Here is a 15638-nt window from a genome sequence, read left to right as displayed (position 1 = left end):
GACCATTTGCTTTCTTGTCTCCCACACCCATGTGGGATGCTCTCAAGCTTTTGTGCTGAGGACGATTCCGTGTTCAACCAAAGGCTGCTGTCACATCAGCCTGATTCTCCCAGTGTCATACCAGGACACCAGAGCCTCTGGGGCTGCCTGGGAGCCAGGTGTTATCAGTCCCAGCCCCATCCCTGCACTCACACTGCACTGTCAGGTAGGCAGAGGCTGATGGTGAGCGGCCCAGGCTGTTGCTGGGGATACAGGTGTATTTTCCAGCATCCTCTGGCTTGACACGGAAAATAATCAGCGTCCCGTCAATCAGGATCCGCACCCTCAGCTTCAAGTCACTGTGAGAGAAGAGAAGAGGAGGATCATAACGAGTCCCAGGGGCAATTCCCAACACAATCCCAGCTCCCAGCACAACCCAGGAGCAGCAGCAGCAGCAGCAGCAGGAGGACACGCTGCCCTGCCAGCTATAAACTCACTTCTTGAAGTAGACGTTCTCCTCCTCCCAGTACCACAGGTAGGTGAGGTTCCCGGGATACGCCTCGGCCTGGCAGGTGAACAGCGCATCCTGCGAGATGTTGACTGTGATGTTCTCCGGAGGGGAAACGATAAAGGGAGGTCCTGGAGGGGGGAAGAGGAAAGTGTCACTCCCACCACTACCAGTGTCCCCACAAAGGTTGCTCAGGCTCAGCTCCATCACAGCGTTTTGTCTGGGGGCTGCTGGAGGGCTCTGGGGCAGGGCTGGCCCCATTCCTCTGAGAACCACAGTGAGTCTGATATTCCCAGCCCTTTCCCTAATCTCTGGACTGACTGAGAACCACAGTGACCCCGATATTCCCAGCCCTTTCCCTAATCTCTACAGCTTTGAGGAGGGGATCCACACCCACGGTGCTTCTCCCAGGGCACACAAGGACACGCCTCCCTTCATCCCCAGCATTTCACCAGGAAAAATCCAGGGGGAACGCAGCAAACTGCCAGGAGCCAGCAGCGCGCCACTGCCACAAAAGCAGAGCAGAGGACACCCCGTGCTCCTCTCTGCCGGTAGCTGTTGACCTAATTAAAGATTTATTTAATAAGAGAGGGAGCAAGGAGCGGGAGGCCTGTCATGCATCACCGCTGTCTGACGAGGCGCTTCATGACAGCCTCAATCTTTTCCCCGCTTCCCAAACAAAACCGAGCTGCCATCAGGGCCTGGCTGCTCATCAGCACGGCCACCGCCATGTGCCAATTACGCAGATTCCTCCATCCTACAAACAGGATGCTGAGCCACGGGGCAGCCAGCACCATGCCAGGCACAGAGGCCTTGGGGGTCACTCCGGGGTGGCACCACAGCCCTGTGGCCCATGGAGATCCCCCCATCCCGGCCTCCCAGGGGATGCTGAGCAGCTGGAAGGTCTCACCTTGGACGAGCAGGCGCGTGGTGTGCACAGCCTCGCCCTGGATGCTGTAGGCCCGGCAGGTGTAGGCACCTCTGTCCTCCCGGCTGATCGAGAGCACCGTGAGGCTCCCGTCACTCACCTGGGAACAAGGGAAGACCCTGGAGCGTGGGCAGGGACCCCCAGGGGGATGGGGGAAGACCCTCCCCGCTTCCTACAGCAGAGAGCTGCTGACGCTTTTAGGGCTGGATGAGAGATGGGCTTCCCTGCTCTGGAAGACTTGGGATATTAATAAACCAACACATGCGTTTGTGCTCGACGCCAAGGGGAAGGGAAAAAAAAAAAATCATAAAATAAATAAATAACCATCCCAGCATATTCATCTCCCAGAAGTGACTGGCAGGCAGCAGGCTCCAAACCGCTCCTGCCAAGCACCCCGGCACCACTGGAGCTTCACAAGGAGCCTTGCTGGAGAATTTCCTGCCCCCCAAGGACCTGCTCCATCACTGGGCGAGGAGGGGGAGACCCCAGCTTGGCCACCATCCCCCCTGTGGGGCCACCTCTCAGCTGGAAGAGGAGTGGATGGATTCCCCCTGGGGACACAGCAGAAGAATGGACAAGGGACTCTCACCCTTGGGGTAGCAGCACCCCCATGCATGGGGAGGCCTCCCAGCCAGGCTTCCCCCCCCACCTCATTCTGCCTCATCCTTCTATTTCAATTAGTAACAAATGATTCCTAATTACTCTCATTAGTGCCTGCGCTGATTCCAATGCCTGATTTACCAATTACAGCTCAGGGGGGAATCTCTGCTGGGGAGCCTCTGGGATGCAAAAAGGGTCCTGAAGGGGAGGGGAGGAGGGGAAATCCTCCCTGCTCAACCCTCCCCTGCCCCATCCCTGCTGCATCCATCCCTGCCCGGGGGGACACAACCCCAGGCTGCAGCCCCCACCCCATCTCCAGGGTCTTGGCCCCTGGGCTGAGTCCACAGGGAGCAGGTCAGGTGCAGCGTCCCAAGCACTTGAGGGGTCTCCAGCCTGCACCCAAGGGCTGGCAGCGTTGCAGGCTGCTGCTCAGCAGGGACGGGGTGGGGGGAAATGGGCATCTCACCAAGGAGAAGTGCTGAGAAAGCACGGCTGGCTGCAAGCACGGCCGAGCTGCCGCCACCGTGGTCCTGTCAATACTGTCCCTGCCAGCTCCCAGCCCAGGAGTCCCCACGGCAGCCCTCCCCCACCTACCTGGTACTTGCCATTGGCACCCAAAAGGTCTCCCTCTCTGAGCCAGGTGACGATGGGCTTGGGGTTCCCGAACGCCATGCAGGTCAGGGTGACGCTGCTGCCCTCCTTCGCCTCTACGTACTGCGGCGGGGTCTCCGTGAACGTGGGGGGAGCTGGGGGCACAGGACACCACCGTGACCCCCCGCGTCACCCGTAGCCACTGTGGGTCTGGGGGCACACGGGGACAGAGGGGAGGCTGCTGCCTACACACGGGGGACACTCTGCACATCCGCACGGCGGGGCTGGGACCGCCCCAAAGGCAAACGGGGCTGCAGGGACAGGGGTGTCCCTGGGGACACCGACCATGAGGTGCCACATCGCACCCCAGCCCTGTCCCCTCTCCTCCCCACCAGCACCACGTCCTCCCCCCACCCCGATGCACATTAACTCGCTATTGTCAAAACATGGGAAAACACCGCAGTGCAGATCGAAAGGCTCCTTCCTGATGAAAGAGGCTGGCAGGATTACAGCCCGCCCCTAATTACCCGCGGTTGTTAAAGCCCACTTTAGAGGGAGACAGGTTGGCAATTTAATCTGCTTGGAGGGGGAAACAAAAAAAAAAAGGAAAAGGAATTATATTTTGTTTCTCCCCAAATGATTTTTATTTTCCCCCCGAAGAAAATTAAGCGTTGTAATGCGCTGGGGGAAAGCCACAGCCCTCACCCTGAAAGCAATTCCTTGGGCTGGGAGGATTATGGTTATTATATTGTTATTAAGCCCCTGCACGCCCTGTGCTGCATAAAACCCCAAAACTGGCCCACTTTGCCAAGGGGAGGGACAGGGCATCTGGGGCCATTTCCAGCCCCTCTGGCTGGTTTGCAGGATCCATGCACATGGCAGAGGTGAGCCAGGCACCACCATCCTCCTCCTTCCTCCTCCTCCTGCCCTCCTTCCCAAGCCCTCGGAGCTCATTAGCAGGCAGGGGGAAAGCAGGAAGCGGCAGGCAGGGCAGCAGGTAGGGATGGGGCTGATGGCCTGCACGGCCCCCCTTGCAAAGCTCCCGCTCACTAATTGGGCTCAATTAGGTGGCTCTGCTCTGTGCCACAGCACAGCCATCCCCCCAAAGGTTAAATTAATTGCTCAAGGTCAAGGGAGGACCAGCGAGGAGCTGCCAGTGCCCACATCTCTCCAGCCACCCCACTGCAGCAGGAGAGGCACAGCCCTGCTGCTGGGCTAAAAATAAAGCTCTCTCTCCTGATGCAGAGAATGACAATTTGCTAATTAGTTTAATATACAGTCTTAATAAAATGGAAAAGTAATTTGACTAAATCTGAATTTCAAGAAAACAAAGATTTGATTTTCTGATCTGTTTGTTGAGAGGAGATTCGTTCCCATCCCTGGTCCTTGATGTCTCTCCTTTAAACAAGCTCCACGTAATTAAACTGAGGAATCCCTAATAAAACTTTGTCCCTTTTGAAGTCACACCCTGGCTGGAGCAGACAGCCTGGATGGCTTCAGGCTCACATGTCTGCCAGGCACAGATGCCACTGAGGCCCAGTGTCCACCAGACATCCAGCATCCACCAGAAATCCCATTTTGGCCCCGTCCGGATGCCGCAGCCCCCGCCCCGCTCACCATTGACCGTGAGGTGGACCCAGCTGCCGTTGTGGAAGGTGTCGTACTGCTGGTCCAGCATGAGCACTTTGCACTCGTACCAGCCCTGGTCCTCGGAGCGCACCTGCTCAATGCGCAGGGAGGCTTTGTCGTGCAGGCTGGCCCGGCCTGTGGGAGAGCACAGCGTTGGCACCATGTCCCCAACACCAGAGCAGCCCCCAGAGCAGTACTGCAGGGGACACCCCATCCCCACACCGGAGCAGCTCTGGAACATCGCTGCAGAGGACACCCCATCCCAAATCGGAGTACCCCCTCGGAGATCACCGCAGGGGACACCCCATCCCAGTGCGGGCACTGTCCCAGTTTGGGGCTGGCTGAGCCTCGTGGAGTGGCTGCAGCCGGTGGTGCCAGGCCGGTGGTGCCAGGCTGGTGACACACTCGCCTGTCTGGGGATGGCTGAGCCAAGCTGCCAGGGCCAGGCAAGGTGCCTCGAGTGACGTCTGCCTGCGGCGACACCGGCCTTCTGCTCCCAGCCAGGGGCTGCAACGACACAGCCGGCACACAGGCGTGCCCCAAAGCTTTTCCCCGCCTGGGAGACTCCCGGAAAGCAGGGCAGCCCTGAGCTGACCCTATGCACGGCCCCAAAAACTGGGTCAGGAGCAAAGCAGCCCAAACCTCCACGCTGGTGCAGTGGCCACCAGGCTGTGGCATCACTCATTCTGGAGTTGAGTTTGGCAGGGCTCAGCTGGTACATCTTCCCTGCTGCATTTCTTAGAGAGCAATTTGGGCAGAGAGCCCTGTAAGACCCAGGGAAGATCTCCAGGACAGCATTCCACAAAGAAAGGGATGCCACAGTGGGTCTGTCCTGCCACACCAGCCTCCTCAGGGCTTGTTTCCAGCTCACAGATCCCACCGGAGGACACCGGCCACGTGTCACATGCAGAACACTGGCGAGCAGCCACATGAGTTCTGCAGCTCCAACCTGTCACCTCCGCCCAGCACGTGGCCCTGGCTCCATCCCCACCGTCCCCCCAGCACCCCTCCCCAGGCTCACAGCTGCTCCGGGGCACAGCGGCAGCAGCAGCAGCCACCGCCACCACACGTCACCCTGGGTTTCTCTGCCTCGCTTGCTCCCGTCCCACGCAGCCCAGCTGGCTTCTTAACGCTGCTGCTTAATTAAAACCAACTGGGTGGAAAGCGAGCAACGAGAGGCAGAGCCCGCGTGGTTTCCGATGGAGGAGCGGATGGAGCGGAGCTGCGCATCCCGGGCTGTGCCGCAGCCAGGGCCTGGCACCCTGCCCTCGTCCCACTGTGCCCCCAGGACTCACCGGCATACTCTGGGTCGACATGGGGAGGGTAAAACCCAAACTTGATGAAGATGGGGATGGGGACGCCGAACTTGAACCACTCCACGACATAGGGAGGGGGCTGTCCCGTGAGCGGGTGGATCACGTCGCATCCCAGGATCACGCTCTCGCCAGCGCGAGCGGTCACGAACTCGGGCTCCTCCCTCGAGCCGAGGGCACCTGCAAGGGGGTGAAGGAAGAATCTGTGGCTGATCCCACTGCTGGTCCCCAGCACTGAACCAGGACCCCAGAAGAGCCACAGCAGAAGCAATGCCTGTTCCCAGCCACCCGTCTCCAACAAGGGCAGCCCCCAGGTCTGCCTTGCCCCAAAAACAACAGGGGGTCGCAAGCCCTTATAGTCAGCTCCAAGGCCACCCTGAGCTACCACAGGAGTCAGGACAGTGGCCAGCAGCACCCCAATGCTTCAGGACAGCTTCCCAGCCTCTGCACCAAGGCAAGGGTAATGCCCAGTGACCCCATAAAGGTTTTGGGGACCCCTGCTCACAGCAGAGGAGCACAGAGCATGCCTAGCACTGCTCCCCAGCAAGCTGCACCAGCTGGGCTACCCTGTATCCCTGTGGCAGGGAAAAGGCTGCTTTTAGCTTGTGCCCCTGCATCCTCCAGCGAGCGGGACTGAGCATGCAGGGACCACTGACCACAGCTCGGCTGTGCCGGCCCACGGATCCAGCTCTCCCACCGGTGCCAGGGTGGGCTGGGCCCCCGGAGCCGCGATGCTCCAGCCAAGCCCACATGTCCTCGGGCATCCCCGAGAGCCCCAAGCCTGAAACCCGTCTGCGACCTGCGCGTCGGGTCTGTCACCCTGCTCCTCCCGGCTGGGTAATTACAGGGGACTTTGGTCTCGGCTCCGAAGCTGCTCCACCCCGGCTGTGCCGCCCTGCTCGCTGCAGCCTGGCGTCATCCTGCTCTGCCAGCAGCAGCAAAGCTGCATCCTCAGCACGGCGTTCAGAGAGGGAGAGAGAGGGAAACCCAGGGCTGGGAGGGAAGCCAAACAGAGGGTCCCCAAAACGAGGTCTAGACCCACATCGCCCTTCCCATCAAGGAAGGGCGCCCCGTTTTCCTGGCACACGCAGCCGCTGGCTGTTCCGGGGGGGATGCTCGGGGAAGCACGTTCCCACTCCTCCGCGCTGCTCCTCGGGGCCGCCGGTGATTGGCGGCGAGTGACATCACCGCTTCCCCGCCGCGGGAGCCGAGCATCGCCGAGCATCACCGGCTATTTTTGGCTCTGGCACAAGCGCGTACCGGCGAGAGGCCCGTGATGTGCCACCCCACGGGCCCACCGGCCGAGTGTCCCCGCGGGAAGGACAGCGGGCAGAGCTGGCCACGGCTCGCACACGGCACGCACAAGGTGTGCCGCTGCAGAGGGTCCCTCCTGATGGTCACCCAAGCGTCCTCAGCCCCCACGCCATCAGCAAACTGGGCACGGCTGGCTGTTTAACTGGGGGGGCTGGCTGGTGGCAGCAGGGTAGGTGAGGCCGGGGTGCGGAGCTGTGAGGCGCTTGCAAGGAGCAGATGCTGCATTGCACACCCACTGCAGGCACCCGGCCCCGCTCTGGGGGTCCCGAAAAACTGGGGGGGTCCTGCACGGCCACGGATCCGCCCGGACGCCAGCGGGGCGGGGGAATTGCTGAGCACACACGTGCAGTGTGCACGCACACCCCCACACGCGCTTTGCACCGCCTCGACAACACTCTTGCACCTTTCCATCCCTCGTTAGCGCTGCATCGCCGATGAGCTCCCGTTCGCACCCTGTCAGCAGGGACGGTGTCAGCCCTCCCCTGCCACCCCGGCACTGAGCTGTGAGAACCCGTCCTGACCCCGCTGTGCCCATCCGGGAGGGTGAGGGGGGCTGCGCTGCAGGGCTGGATCCCCCTCCGTGCCCGTGGTCCTCCGGCGCCGATCGGGGACAGCAGCTGTCACATGCTGCTCAAGAGCATCCAAGGACGCGCTTCCCCGGCCGCCGTGCCCGAGCGAGCAGGGCCCCAGCACATCGTCACCCTCAAAGTGACACCCTCTACCCACCAGCAGCAGAAGATGGAAGCGGCAGCACCCAAACCCCTCCTCAAGCCCCCCAGCGCTCCAGCTCCTGGGCTACCAAGACAGAATCTTGGTCTCCAGCACCTCACCACCAAATGGAGCCTGGAATGCTGATGTTTGCCTCGCTGCCCAAGAGGCCACCCAGACACCCTGGAGATGGGCGCCAGGGAGTCACGCTACGCCAGGATCCCCTGACTGGCTGCCTGGCAGAGCAGTGGGTGATGTCCCCGGGGAGGGGAGGGGACGAGCCAGCCGCTCCGCCGGACCCACGCCTGGCCAGAGCTGCCCGGGCGGAGGAAAATAGGTCATCCCCGGCAGCTCGCAGCGCCGGTGTCTGATCGCAAGGCCGGTGGGGAATTGCACGCACGGCTGAGCATCACCTCCCCAGCGCACGGCCGACTGGCAGCCATGGTGGAGAAGCGGCCCCCGGCTCTCCCCAGCTGCCACCCACCCCGCTACCGGCCCCGTGCCCTCCTGTCCCCACTGCCAGAGCGTCAGGAAAGCAATGGGGAGATGTCTTACAATCCCTCTTTGGGTCTCCTCAACTTCCCAACCCACCAACCTTGCGGTCCCAACCCTGACCAGGTTTTCCTTCCCAGTCCAGGCCATGAAGAAAGCGAGCAATGGAGACTGCAGCTCTCGATTCAAAGTGTTTTCTCACCCCCACATTTGTAGGGAAAAGCTTGAAAACAACCCGCAGACGCCAGAAGAAACAGAGCGCAAATAGACAGGGTATTTTTAAACCCACTTGATTTTCCCTGCCAAGTTCAGAGAGGTTTCAAGGCTGAACCTGCAGTTTGGAAAGAGGGTCAACATCAGGGAGCGGCAGCAGGGATGCGAACCCCAAATCTGCGTCGGTGCAGGAGCTCACGTGAAGCTGGGGGATGCCTCGTAAAGAAAAACAAGTAATCAACAGGCTTCGTCATCCAAGCAGATCCAGGAAAAATAAAAGCACGCCGTGTGCCAGGAGGCAAGAATACAAGATGCGGAGGTGGAGTTGAACAGCATCCCAAAGGGAGAGGAGGAAAGGCTGCCGCCACCGAGACGGTGCCACCGCGGGGCTCCCCAGGATGGTGATGCCAAGGATGGGGAGACCCTCACCTGGATCTGGGCATCCAGTTCCTCCAATCCTGAGGGCAGAGGCAGAAGGTGCCACAGGACTCGGTGAAGCTGAAGGCATCGAGCATCTCTGCTGCACTCGCTGAAGCAGGACCCTTCCTGCAGGTGCTTCGTGAGAAGGACGTGGCCACGGCAGAGCGGTTTCCAAAGGAATTAACGCCTGGGAAGGCTTTCCTGCCCAGCACAATGGACACCCATGCCCTGGGGCAGAGAGGGGATCCTGCCCTGACCCACCATCGCCCCACAGCCTGCTAACAGAGGCACCACTATCCATTTCCAATGCTGCCCCCCAGCCCTGGACCTCATCCCCATCCCTGTCCCCCCATGGGGATGGCTGAGGGAGTAGGCACGAGGCCCGGAGCCTGTGGACCTCTCCTCCCTGCTGAGCTGAGACGAGATGTGCTCTGACACATCCCGCTCACATTGGTGGAGGCGGGATATGGCAGGGATCTCTGAGGACAAGGCCACCAGCATGGCATATGGAGGCCAGCAGGGAAGGAGAGCAGGCAGCCATCACCATGAAATGAAGAGGGGGGGTGACTGCAGCCCAGGGTGAGGGACAGGGACAATGTGCTGCAGGGACCCCAGCTGCCAGGGCAGGGTGTGGGGTGCTGGGAGATCGCCTGTCCCCCACCACCGTAGCCTCCTAAATATCTCAGTGGGGGTTGCACCCTCCGTTACAAACCCAGTCCCTCTGCCTGTCATGGGGTACCCAGAGCTCCCCAAAAGCATCCTCCTGTCCCCTGGTGCGGGGCAGCCCCGGGGCTGGGAGCACAGCCCTCACCCCCTCCCCCAGCTGGAAAGCAGCATCTGGGCTTTCAGCGCGATTCCTGCGTTTTAAACCCGATTTTCCAGATGGATGGCGGGCGACGCGCAGGTCAAGTGACATGCCTCAAGGTCACGCGGGGCCATCGAGGAGAAGGATTAGCAGCTCTGAGGGGTGGCTTGGTGCCCCATTCACAGCAAGATGGAACCCTGTTCCTGGGCACAAGGGGTGTCCTGTGGGACCACCACCACTGTCCCCAGGCAGGCAGGCAGCTGTCCTGGCATCCCAAGGGGAACGCATGCATGGGATGCTGCCCCACAGCAGCCCCCCACGGGGGGTTCCTTGCTCCCTGGAATGGCACAGGTGGGAACGTGCCTGGCTGGGCAGCGGCTCAGCAAGAATGTGGGAGCACAGGCTGGTGCTCTGAGAGGCACGGAGATGGAGCAGGGAAGAAATTATTTCCCTGAGGTCACCCCACTCCCACCTGGGGGTCCCCTGTGCCCTCTCCCTCTAATCACCACCAGCCCAGTGTTGAGCATCCAGTGTTGGCAGCTGCCTCGAGGGAGGCATCATCTCCCAGCAACGACCAGCAGCTACCTGTGCGCTCCCCGTGAGCTCCCTCCGTGTGCCACGGGGCCGAACGAGCAGCTGTGGTGGGAACCGGAGCACCAAACCCATCCCAGAGGAGACCTCCTGCACCTGGAGAGTGCTGCCAGGGTGCTGTACCCTCAGCCCAACCCCCCATCGCACCAGTACCCCCGGGCAGGCTGGCATCGCCCTCCCCACAGAGCAGGGGGTACCATCCCGATGCCTTCAGAGCCCTCCAACAAGAAACTGGGATGCAGGCAGCACTCCGAGCTGCCCGCCAGCAGCTCCTGAATCACGCTGTTCCTGGCTCAGGCAGCCCTCCCACCAACGCCAGCCTCTCCATGGAGGAGCGGGAGGAAGGGAGTTGTTTTTCCAAAGGCCAGCTGGTCGCTCCGGGCTCCCAGCTCGGGAGATTCCTACTGCAGGGAAAGGGAAGGATTCCTCCATCAGCACAGCACAGGGTTGGACCCATTGCTTGCCCATCTGCAGGGCTTCTCTTCCAGCATGAAGGCACGACCTCCAAGACGGAGGTGAATGGGAGCTGTTCCACCCTGCCACAGCTCCGGAGAGGAGCTTGCTGGGTTTGCCCATCACCAGCAAAGCTGCATCTTCCAAGCCAAAAGGCAACGGAGTCGGCAAAGCATCACCGCAATGACCCTCCGGCAAGCCAAGTCGTCGACCGAGACGCTCACGTCCCTCCCTGCCCCGCACGCTCCCATCCAACAGGTCCAGAGGAGCAGAAAACCTCCAGGGAATGATGGAAATGGGAGCCTGGCCAGCGCCCTTGGCTGTTCCCGGTGCCAAACCATCCCCTTGCCAGAAGAGAGCGGGGCCAAAACCGCACGTGCCAAATCCAGCGGCTCCCGGTCCAGACTCCTCCATGGCCAAAGAGGCAAAACCGAATAGCTCTACGCTGGGAGCAAGCAGGGGATGCAGCGCTGGCACTGCCACACCGAGCCACTCCAACCGGCCAAGGTCAGCGCCGGGAGCATCACCCGCCACGGTGTCCAGGGAACCTCTTCAATGGAGCCCTCACCCAGGGCTGGCAGAGCCGGATCCTCCCTCTGCAAACCCTCCTGCCGGATCCACGAGCATCCCCACTCACTGTGTGCTGCCACAGCGTCACACTCGTGGGAGAGGGAGGAAAAGCCCCTCGGTGTGACAGCACTGCTGGGAATGCCAGGAGGCCGGATCCCTCCTCTGACACCCACTCCCGGCGCGGTCACGTCCTGGCTCTCCTCCCCCATGCCATAAGAGGGGATAACGCACCCTCCTTCCCTCTCTGAGCCGATTAACGCCTGGAAAGCCCTCGGAGAGCCAGGCAAGAAGGCTTCCCAGGACCAGCACTGCTGCTTCTCAGCTCAGCAAGTAGGAAGTGGTGTGGGAGGAAGGCCACGGCAAGAGGAAAAGCCCCGGTGAGGGCACTGGCACACGGTGAGCCCCAGCTCTCCTCTGAAGCCCTGTCCCCAAGCAATGAGGGGTGACAACCCCCTACGAGGACGGGACAGTGCTGGGACCAAGGGGTTGCAGCAGCTGGGGTGAGTCCCGTGGGCTCTCTGTCCCTGCGGGGGCCACGCCGACCCGCAGCATCCCCTCCCCCGGCACTCACCCACGCATTACTCACGGCGCGCTCATTCATCACGTACACGCTGCTCCACACGCATAGCACCCCCGTGCCGGGGCTTCCCGGCACCCACTCACCCCGGCACCGGTTCCGGAGCCCCATCCAAGCGGCTCCAGGGTATTTCCAAGTTCCCAGGTGCTGAACTCGCTGCTCTGCTCCTCTCCCCGGCAGAGCATCCCTGTGCAAGCCGCTGCTGCAAACACTGCCTCACTACACTGCAGCATGCAGTTCAGGCAGGCAGCAGCCGGCCACGGCTCTGTAAGAGGGGCTACGAACCTCCAAATGGGGCAGCCCCATCCTGACCCCCCCCGAAAGGACAGCTCTGTCCTGACACACACACCCCCCTGCTTCCAAGGAGCCACCTGCCAGGCGAGGAGGACAAGGGACTGTGGTATGGCACAGCTGTGACCCAGTGGGCTCGAGAAGCGCTGTGAATTGGGGGGGAGAGCTGCAGCACCCCGGCACGTGCCCCCTCCCAGCCCACCCGTGCCCGCCGAGGCAGTGTCCCCCACGCCACGGGGAGGGGAGTGGTGGTGGCTGCCAGCCAGGCATCGCTTGCTGCCGGCAGTCACCGCATCCCCATGGGCAGGGTGCGGTGACACCCAGGGCACGGCTCCAGTGTCTCATCCCGGCTAGGGACCACCGGGACGCAGGGATAACCATGCGCCCAGAGAGGAACCAGCGGCAGAGAGGGGGGAAGGTGCTGCACCAGCGGCAGGCAGCTCCCCTCTACCTGCATGGATGGCTCGGAGGGGTGGGAGGGGGCTGGCAGCTAAAGGAAAAGAAGCCGGACCAGGAAAATCAGGGTTATTCCTTGCTGCCGTCTCCCTCCTGACCTTGGACAACCCTGTGCCTCAGTTTACCCCAGCACAGCAACCAGCCTGCAGTGGGGGGGGGGGGGGAGAAGGAGGGCAGCCTCTCCTGGGCGAGGGGGCGGGGGGAGCAAAGTCACCCCCAAACCCGCAGCCGGGGGAAGGCGACGGGGGAAGGCGACGAATCCCTCCTGCATTTCTCCTTGCCCAGCCGGGCTACCCTTGCAGGGAAGGGCAAACGCTGCCCGCACCCCCCGGAGCCGCCGCAGGCGCTTCCCCGGGATGAGAGAAGAAATCCGAATGCGGAGAAAATCTTGCCCAACCCTGATCAAGGGGGACACTCAGCCAGCCGTTCCCCCGCCTCCCAGGACCCGCACCCGCTTGCCTTCTCCCAAAGGGAATTTCCAACCCCTGGGCAGAGGCTCAGCCGCACCGGGAGCGCGGCTTCCCGAACTTCCCCAGCTGCAGCCGCTGCCCTCGGGGAGGTCACGGCCAACCCCGCCGAGCGCCTGCGGAGGGAGGATGCGCCGGGCGCTCCCGGCTCCCCCCGGCAGCGGGGGATGAAGGAATCGCCAGCGCCCCGCCGCAGCGGGAAGCGCTCGGTCCCCGCACCGGCAGCGGGGAAGACGCGAGCCCCGCAAACCCCCTCCGGAGCCGCAGTTCCCCCTCCTACCATCCTCCCCAGCCCCTTCCCGGTACCCTTTCCCCGGGACGTGATGCCCCCGCTCGGTGCGCGCATCCCCCCCGCCGCATCCGGTACACCGGGGGAGGGGGGGGGGGGGGGGGACACGCAGAGGCGGCCCCGCCGCCGCCCCGCAGACCCCGGCGCGCCCTTCCCGGGCTCATCCCGGCGGAGAACACCCCGCGGCCGCACTCACCTTGGACGGGCAGCCCGCGGGCGCCGAGCACACTTGCTACCAAAGCGGCCACATACCAAATCATAGTACTACCGGCCCCCGGTGCGCAGCATCTTCCGCCCGCCGGGCGGCCCGGCCGGGGCGGGGCGGGGCCGGGCCGAGCTGGCCGTGGCCGGGCAGGGCTCGGCGGGGCTGGCGGGGCCGGAGGGGCGGCTCAGGGCCGGCCGGCCGCCGCTGCGCCCATGCCCGCGCCCATCCCCGCGCCGCGCCGCACCTGCGCTCCGCCGCGCGGTGCAGCCTAGCCTGCGCCCTTTAGCGGCTCGGCACCGCCCCCGCCCGCCGCCCATTGGCCGCGCCCCGGCGGAGTGGGCGGTGATTGGCCGCCGGCGCGGCCCGGGCCGGTTCAAGGTGGGTTGGCGCGCACGGGGCCCCTGCGCCGCAGTATCATGCGCACTGCCGGGAGCGGCGCGGTCACCTCCGCCGGACGGTCACCTCCCCGCACGGACACCCGCCGGGACCCGCACCGCCCCGCGCCCGCCCGGGCCCCCGCGCCGCCTCACTGCCACCCCCCCGTGTCCAGATGTGTCACCGAACCGGAGCAGTGTCACCTCCCCGTGCCCAGATGTGCGCTGTACAGGTACAGTGTCATCTCTCTGTGTCCAGGTGTACCCCCGCACCAGATCAGTGTCACCTCGCCATCCCCAGATGGGCCCCTACAATGGTAACATGTCGCCTCGCTGTACACAGATGTGCCCCTGCACCAACTCGTTATCACCTCCCTGTCCCCGAATGTGTCACTGCACCTACTCACTGTCACCTGCCTATCTCCAGATGTGCCTCTGCACCAGCTCAGTGTCTCCTCCCTGTCCCTAGATGTGTCCCTGCCTCGGTGCAGCGTCACCTTCCTGTCTCCAGATGTGTCCCCTACACCAGCTCAGCATCACTTTCCGGCTCACCGTCACTCCCTGTCCCCAGATGCATCCTCTGCGCCAGCTCAGCATTACTTTCCTGTCCCCAGGTGTGCCCCTGCACAACCTTTGTGTCACCTCCCTGTCTCCACATGTGTCCCCTACACCAGCTCAGCATCACCTCCCTGGCCCCAGATGTGCCCCCTTCCCCTGATGCAGTGTCACCTCCCCAGCCCCAGCTCTGCCACCTGCCCCTGCTGCCATACACCACTTCTCTGACATGCCAATGACAGTTTGTGACTAGGCAGGGTCACCTCCCTACCACAGAGGCTGAGCCACCTGCCCTCTGTACCAGCTCCACATCAGCTGTGCCATCTGTCCCTGCCACCCTGCACCACCTCAGGGTCACCTCCCTGCCAGCTGCTTGGTGCCACTGCAGCCTTGTACCACACATCAGCTCAGGGTAATGCAGCTGCCACCCTCTGTGCCCTGGCAGAGGTCCAGGGTCATTGCCCCACCAGCCTGGGACAGACATGTCACCTGCCCCCTGCACCAGCCTGCTGTCACCCCTACCAGGACCCTGCACGGCTCTGTCACCTCTTTATCACCATCACAGCTTGGTGTCACATTCACCTGGCACTGCCTCAGTGCCACTGTCACCTCTTGCCCCAGCTGTACCACCTCCTCCTGCCACTCTGCACCACCTCCCCTGCTCCTGCTGCACGCCACTTGCCCACTGTGACAGCTCCATGTTGCCCTTTGTCCCCTGCTGGGCACAGCCCACTTGACAAGAGAGAATTGGGGTCCATTTCAATGGAAAATGGGCGGAAAGCAGGAAGCGACTCTGTGCTCCCCCGTCTCAGCCCACCCACCCTCCCTGCAAAGACCTGGCAATGCCAGATGGGCAAACAGCCGGGCTGGCTCCCCCAGGAGCGTGCCCGCCATGGAAAACGGGCCACTGAACTTCTCCTAGATGACAGCCAGCCCGGGAGGGGATGGGCTTGCATGGAGAGGGGGACACAACATTTTGTCCCCAGCATTCAGCCTTCCCCTTGCCCATTGGGAGAGTATCTGGGAAGAGGCCTGAGCAGCTGCTGGGCTTCCCATCTCTTCCCATGCACGTTCAGGAAAGAAGCAAAAAAAAACCCCAGCTCTTGCAGAGGATGTGGGAGTTGGAGAAACAACCCACACCTTCTGCCCGGAATTACATTCCCGGAGGATCAGATGTTGGCACAGCCCTGGGCAGGAGGCGAGAGCATCCCCCGGCCCAGCCACGGCTCACGCGAGCTCCCGGGCAGTTTGCTTCCCTAGCAAATTCCAAGACCTCATAAAAGCCTGACTCAGCTCCTAGTGCTGAGGCC

The 15638-nt window shown here is 62.7% G+C and overlaps 1 protein-coding gene across 1 annotated transcript in view; it reads right to left on the bottom strand.

The window, feature by feature from the left end:
* Positions 1–13454, bottom strand: part of IGSF9B (immunoglobulin superfamily member 9B) — a 39255-nt gene extending 25801 nt beyond the window's left edge. Inside the window, exons 1-7 of the mRNA XM_068994901.1 lie at positions 13391–13454; positions 5531–5728; positions 4224–4370; positions 2610–2761; positions 1398–1515; positions 477–618; positions 193–338 (exon numbers count right to left, since the gene is read on the bottom strand). Of these exons, the coding sequence (XP_068851002.1) occupies positions 193–338; positions 477–618; positions 1398–1515; positions 2610–2761; positions 4224–4370; positions 5531–5728; positions 13391–13454 (967 nt within the window). The remainder of the gene's footprint in view (positions 1–192; positions 339–476; positions 619–1397; positions 1516–2609; positions 2762–4223; positions 4371–5530; positions 5729–13390) is intronic.
* Positions 13455–15638: the final 2184 nt, after the last annotated feature.

Source organism: Aphelocoma coerulescens, chromosome 24 (genome assembly GCF_041296385.1).
Source record: "Aphelocoma coerulescens isolate FSJ_1873_10779 chromosome 24, UR_Acoe_1.0, whole genome shotgun sequence".
NCBI lineage: Eukaryota > Metazoa > Chordata > Aves > Passeriformes > Corvidae > Aphelocoma > Aphelocoma coerulescens.
Note: the sequence above shows the minus strand (reverse complement) of the source record. Positions and strands in the feature narration are given on the sequence as shown.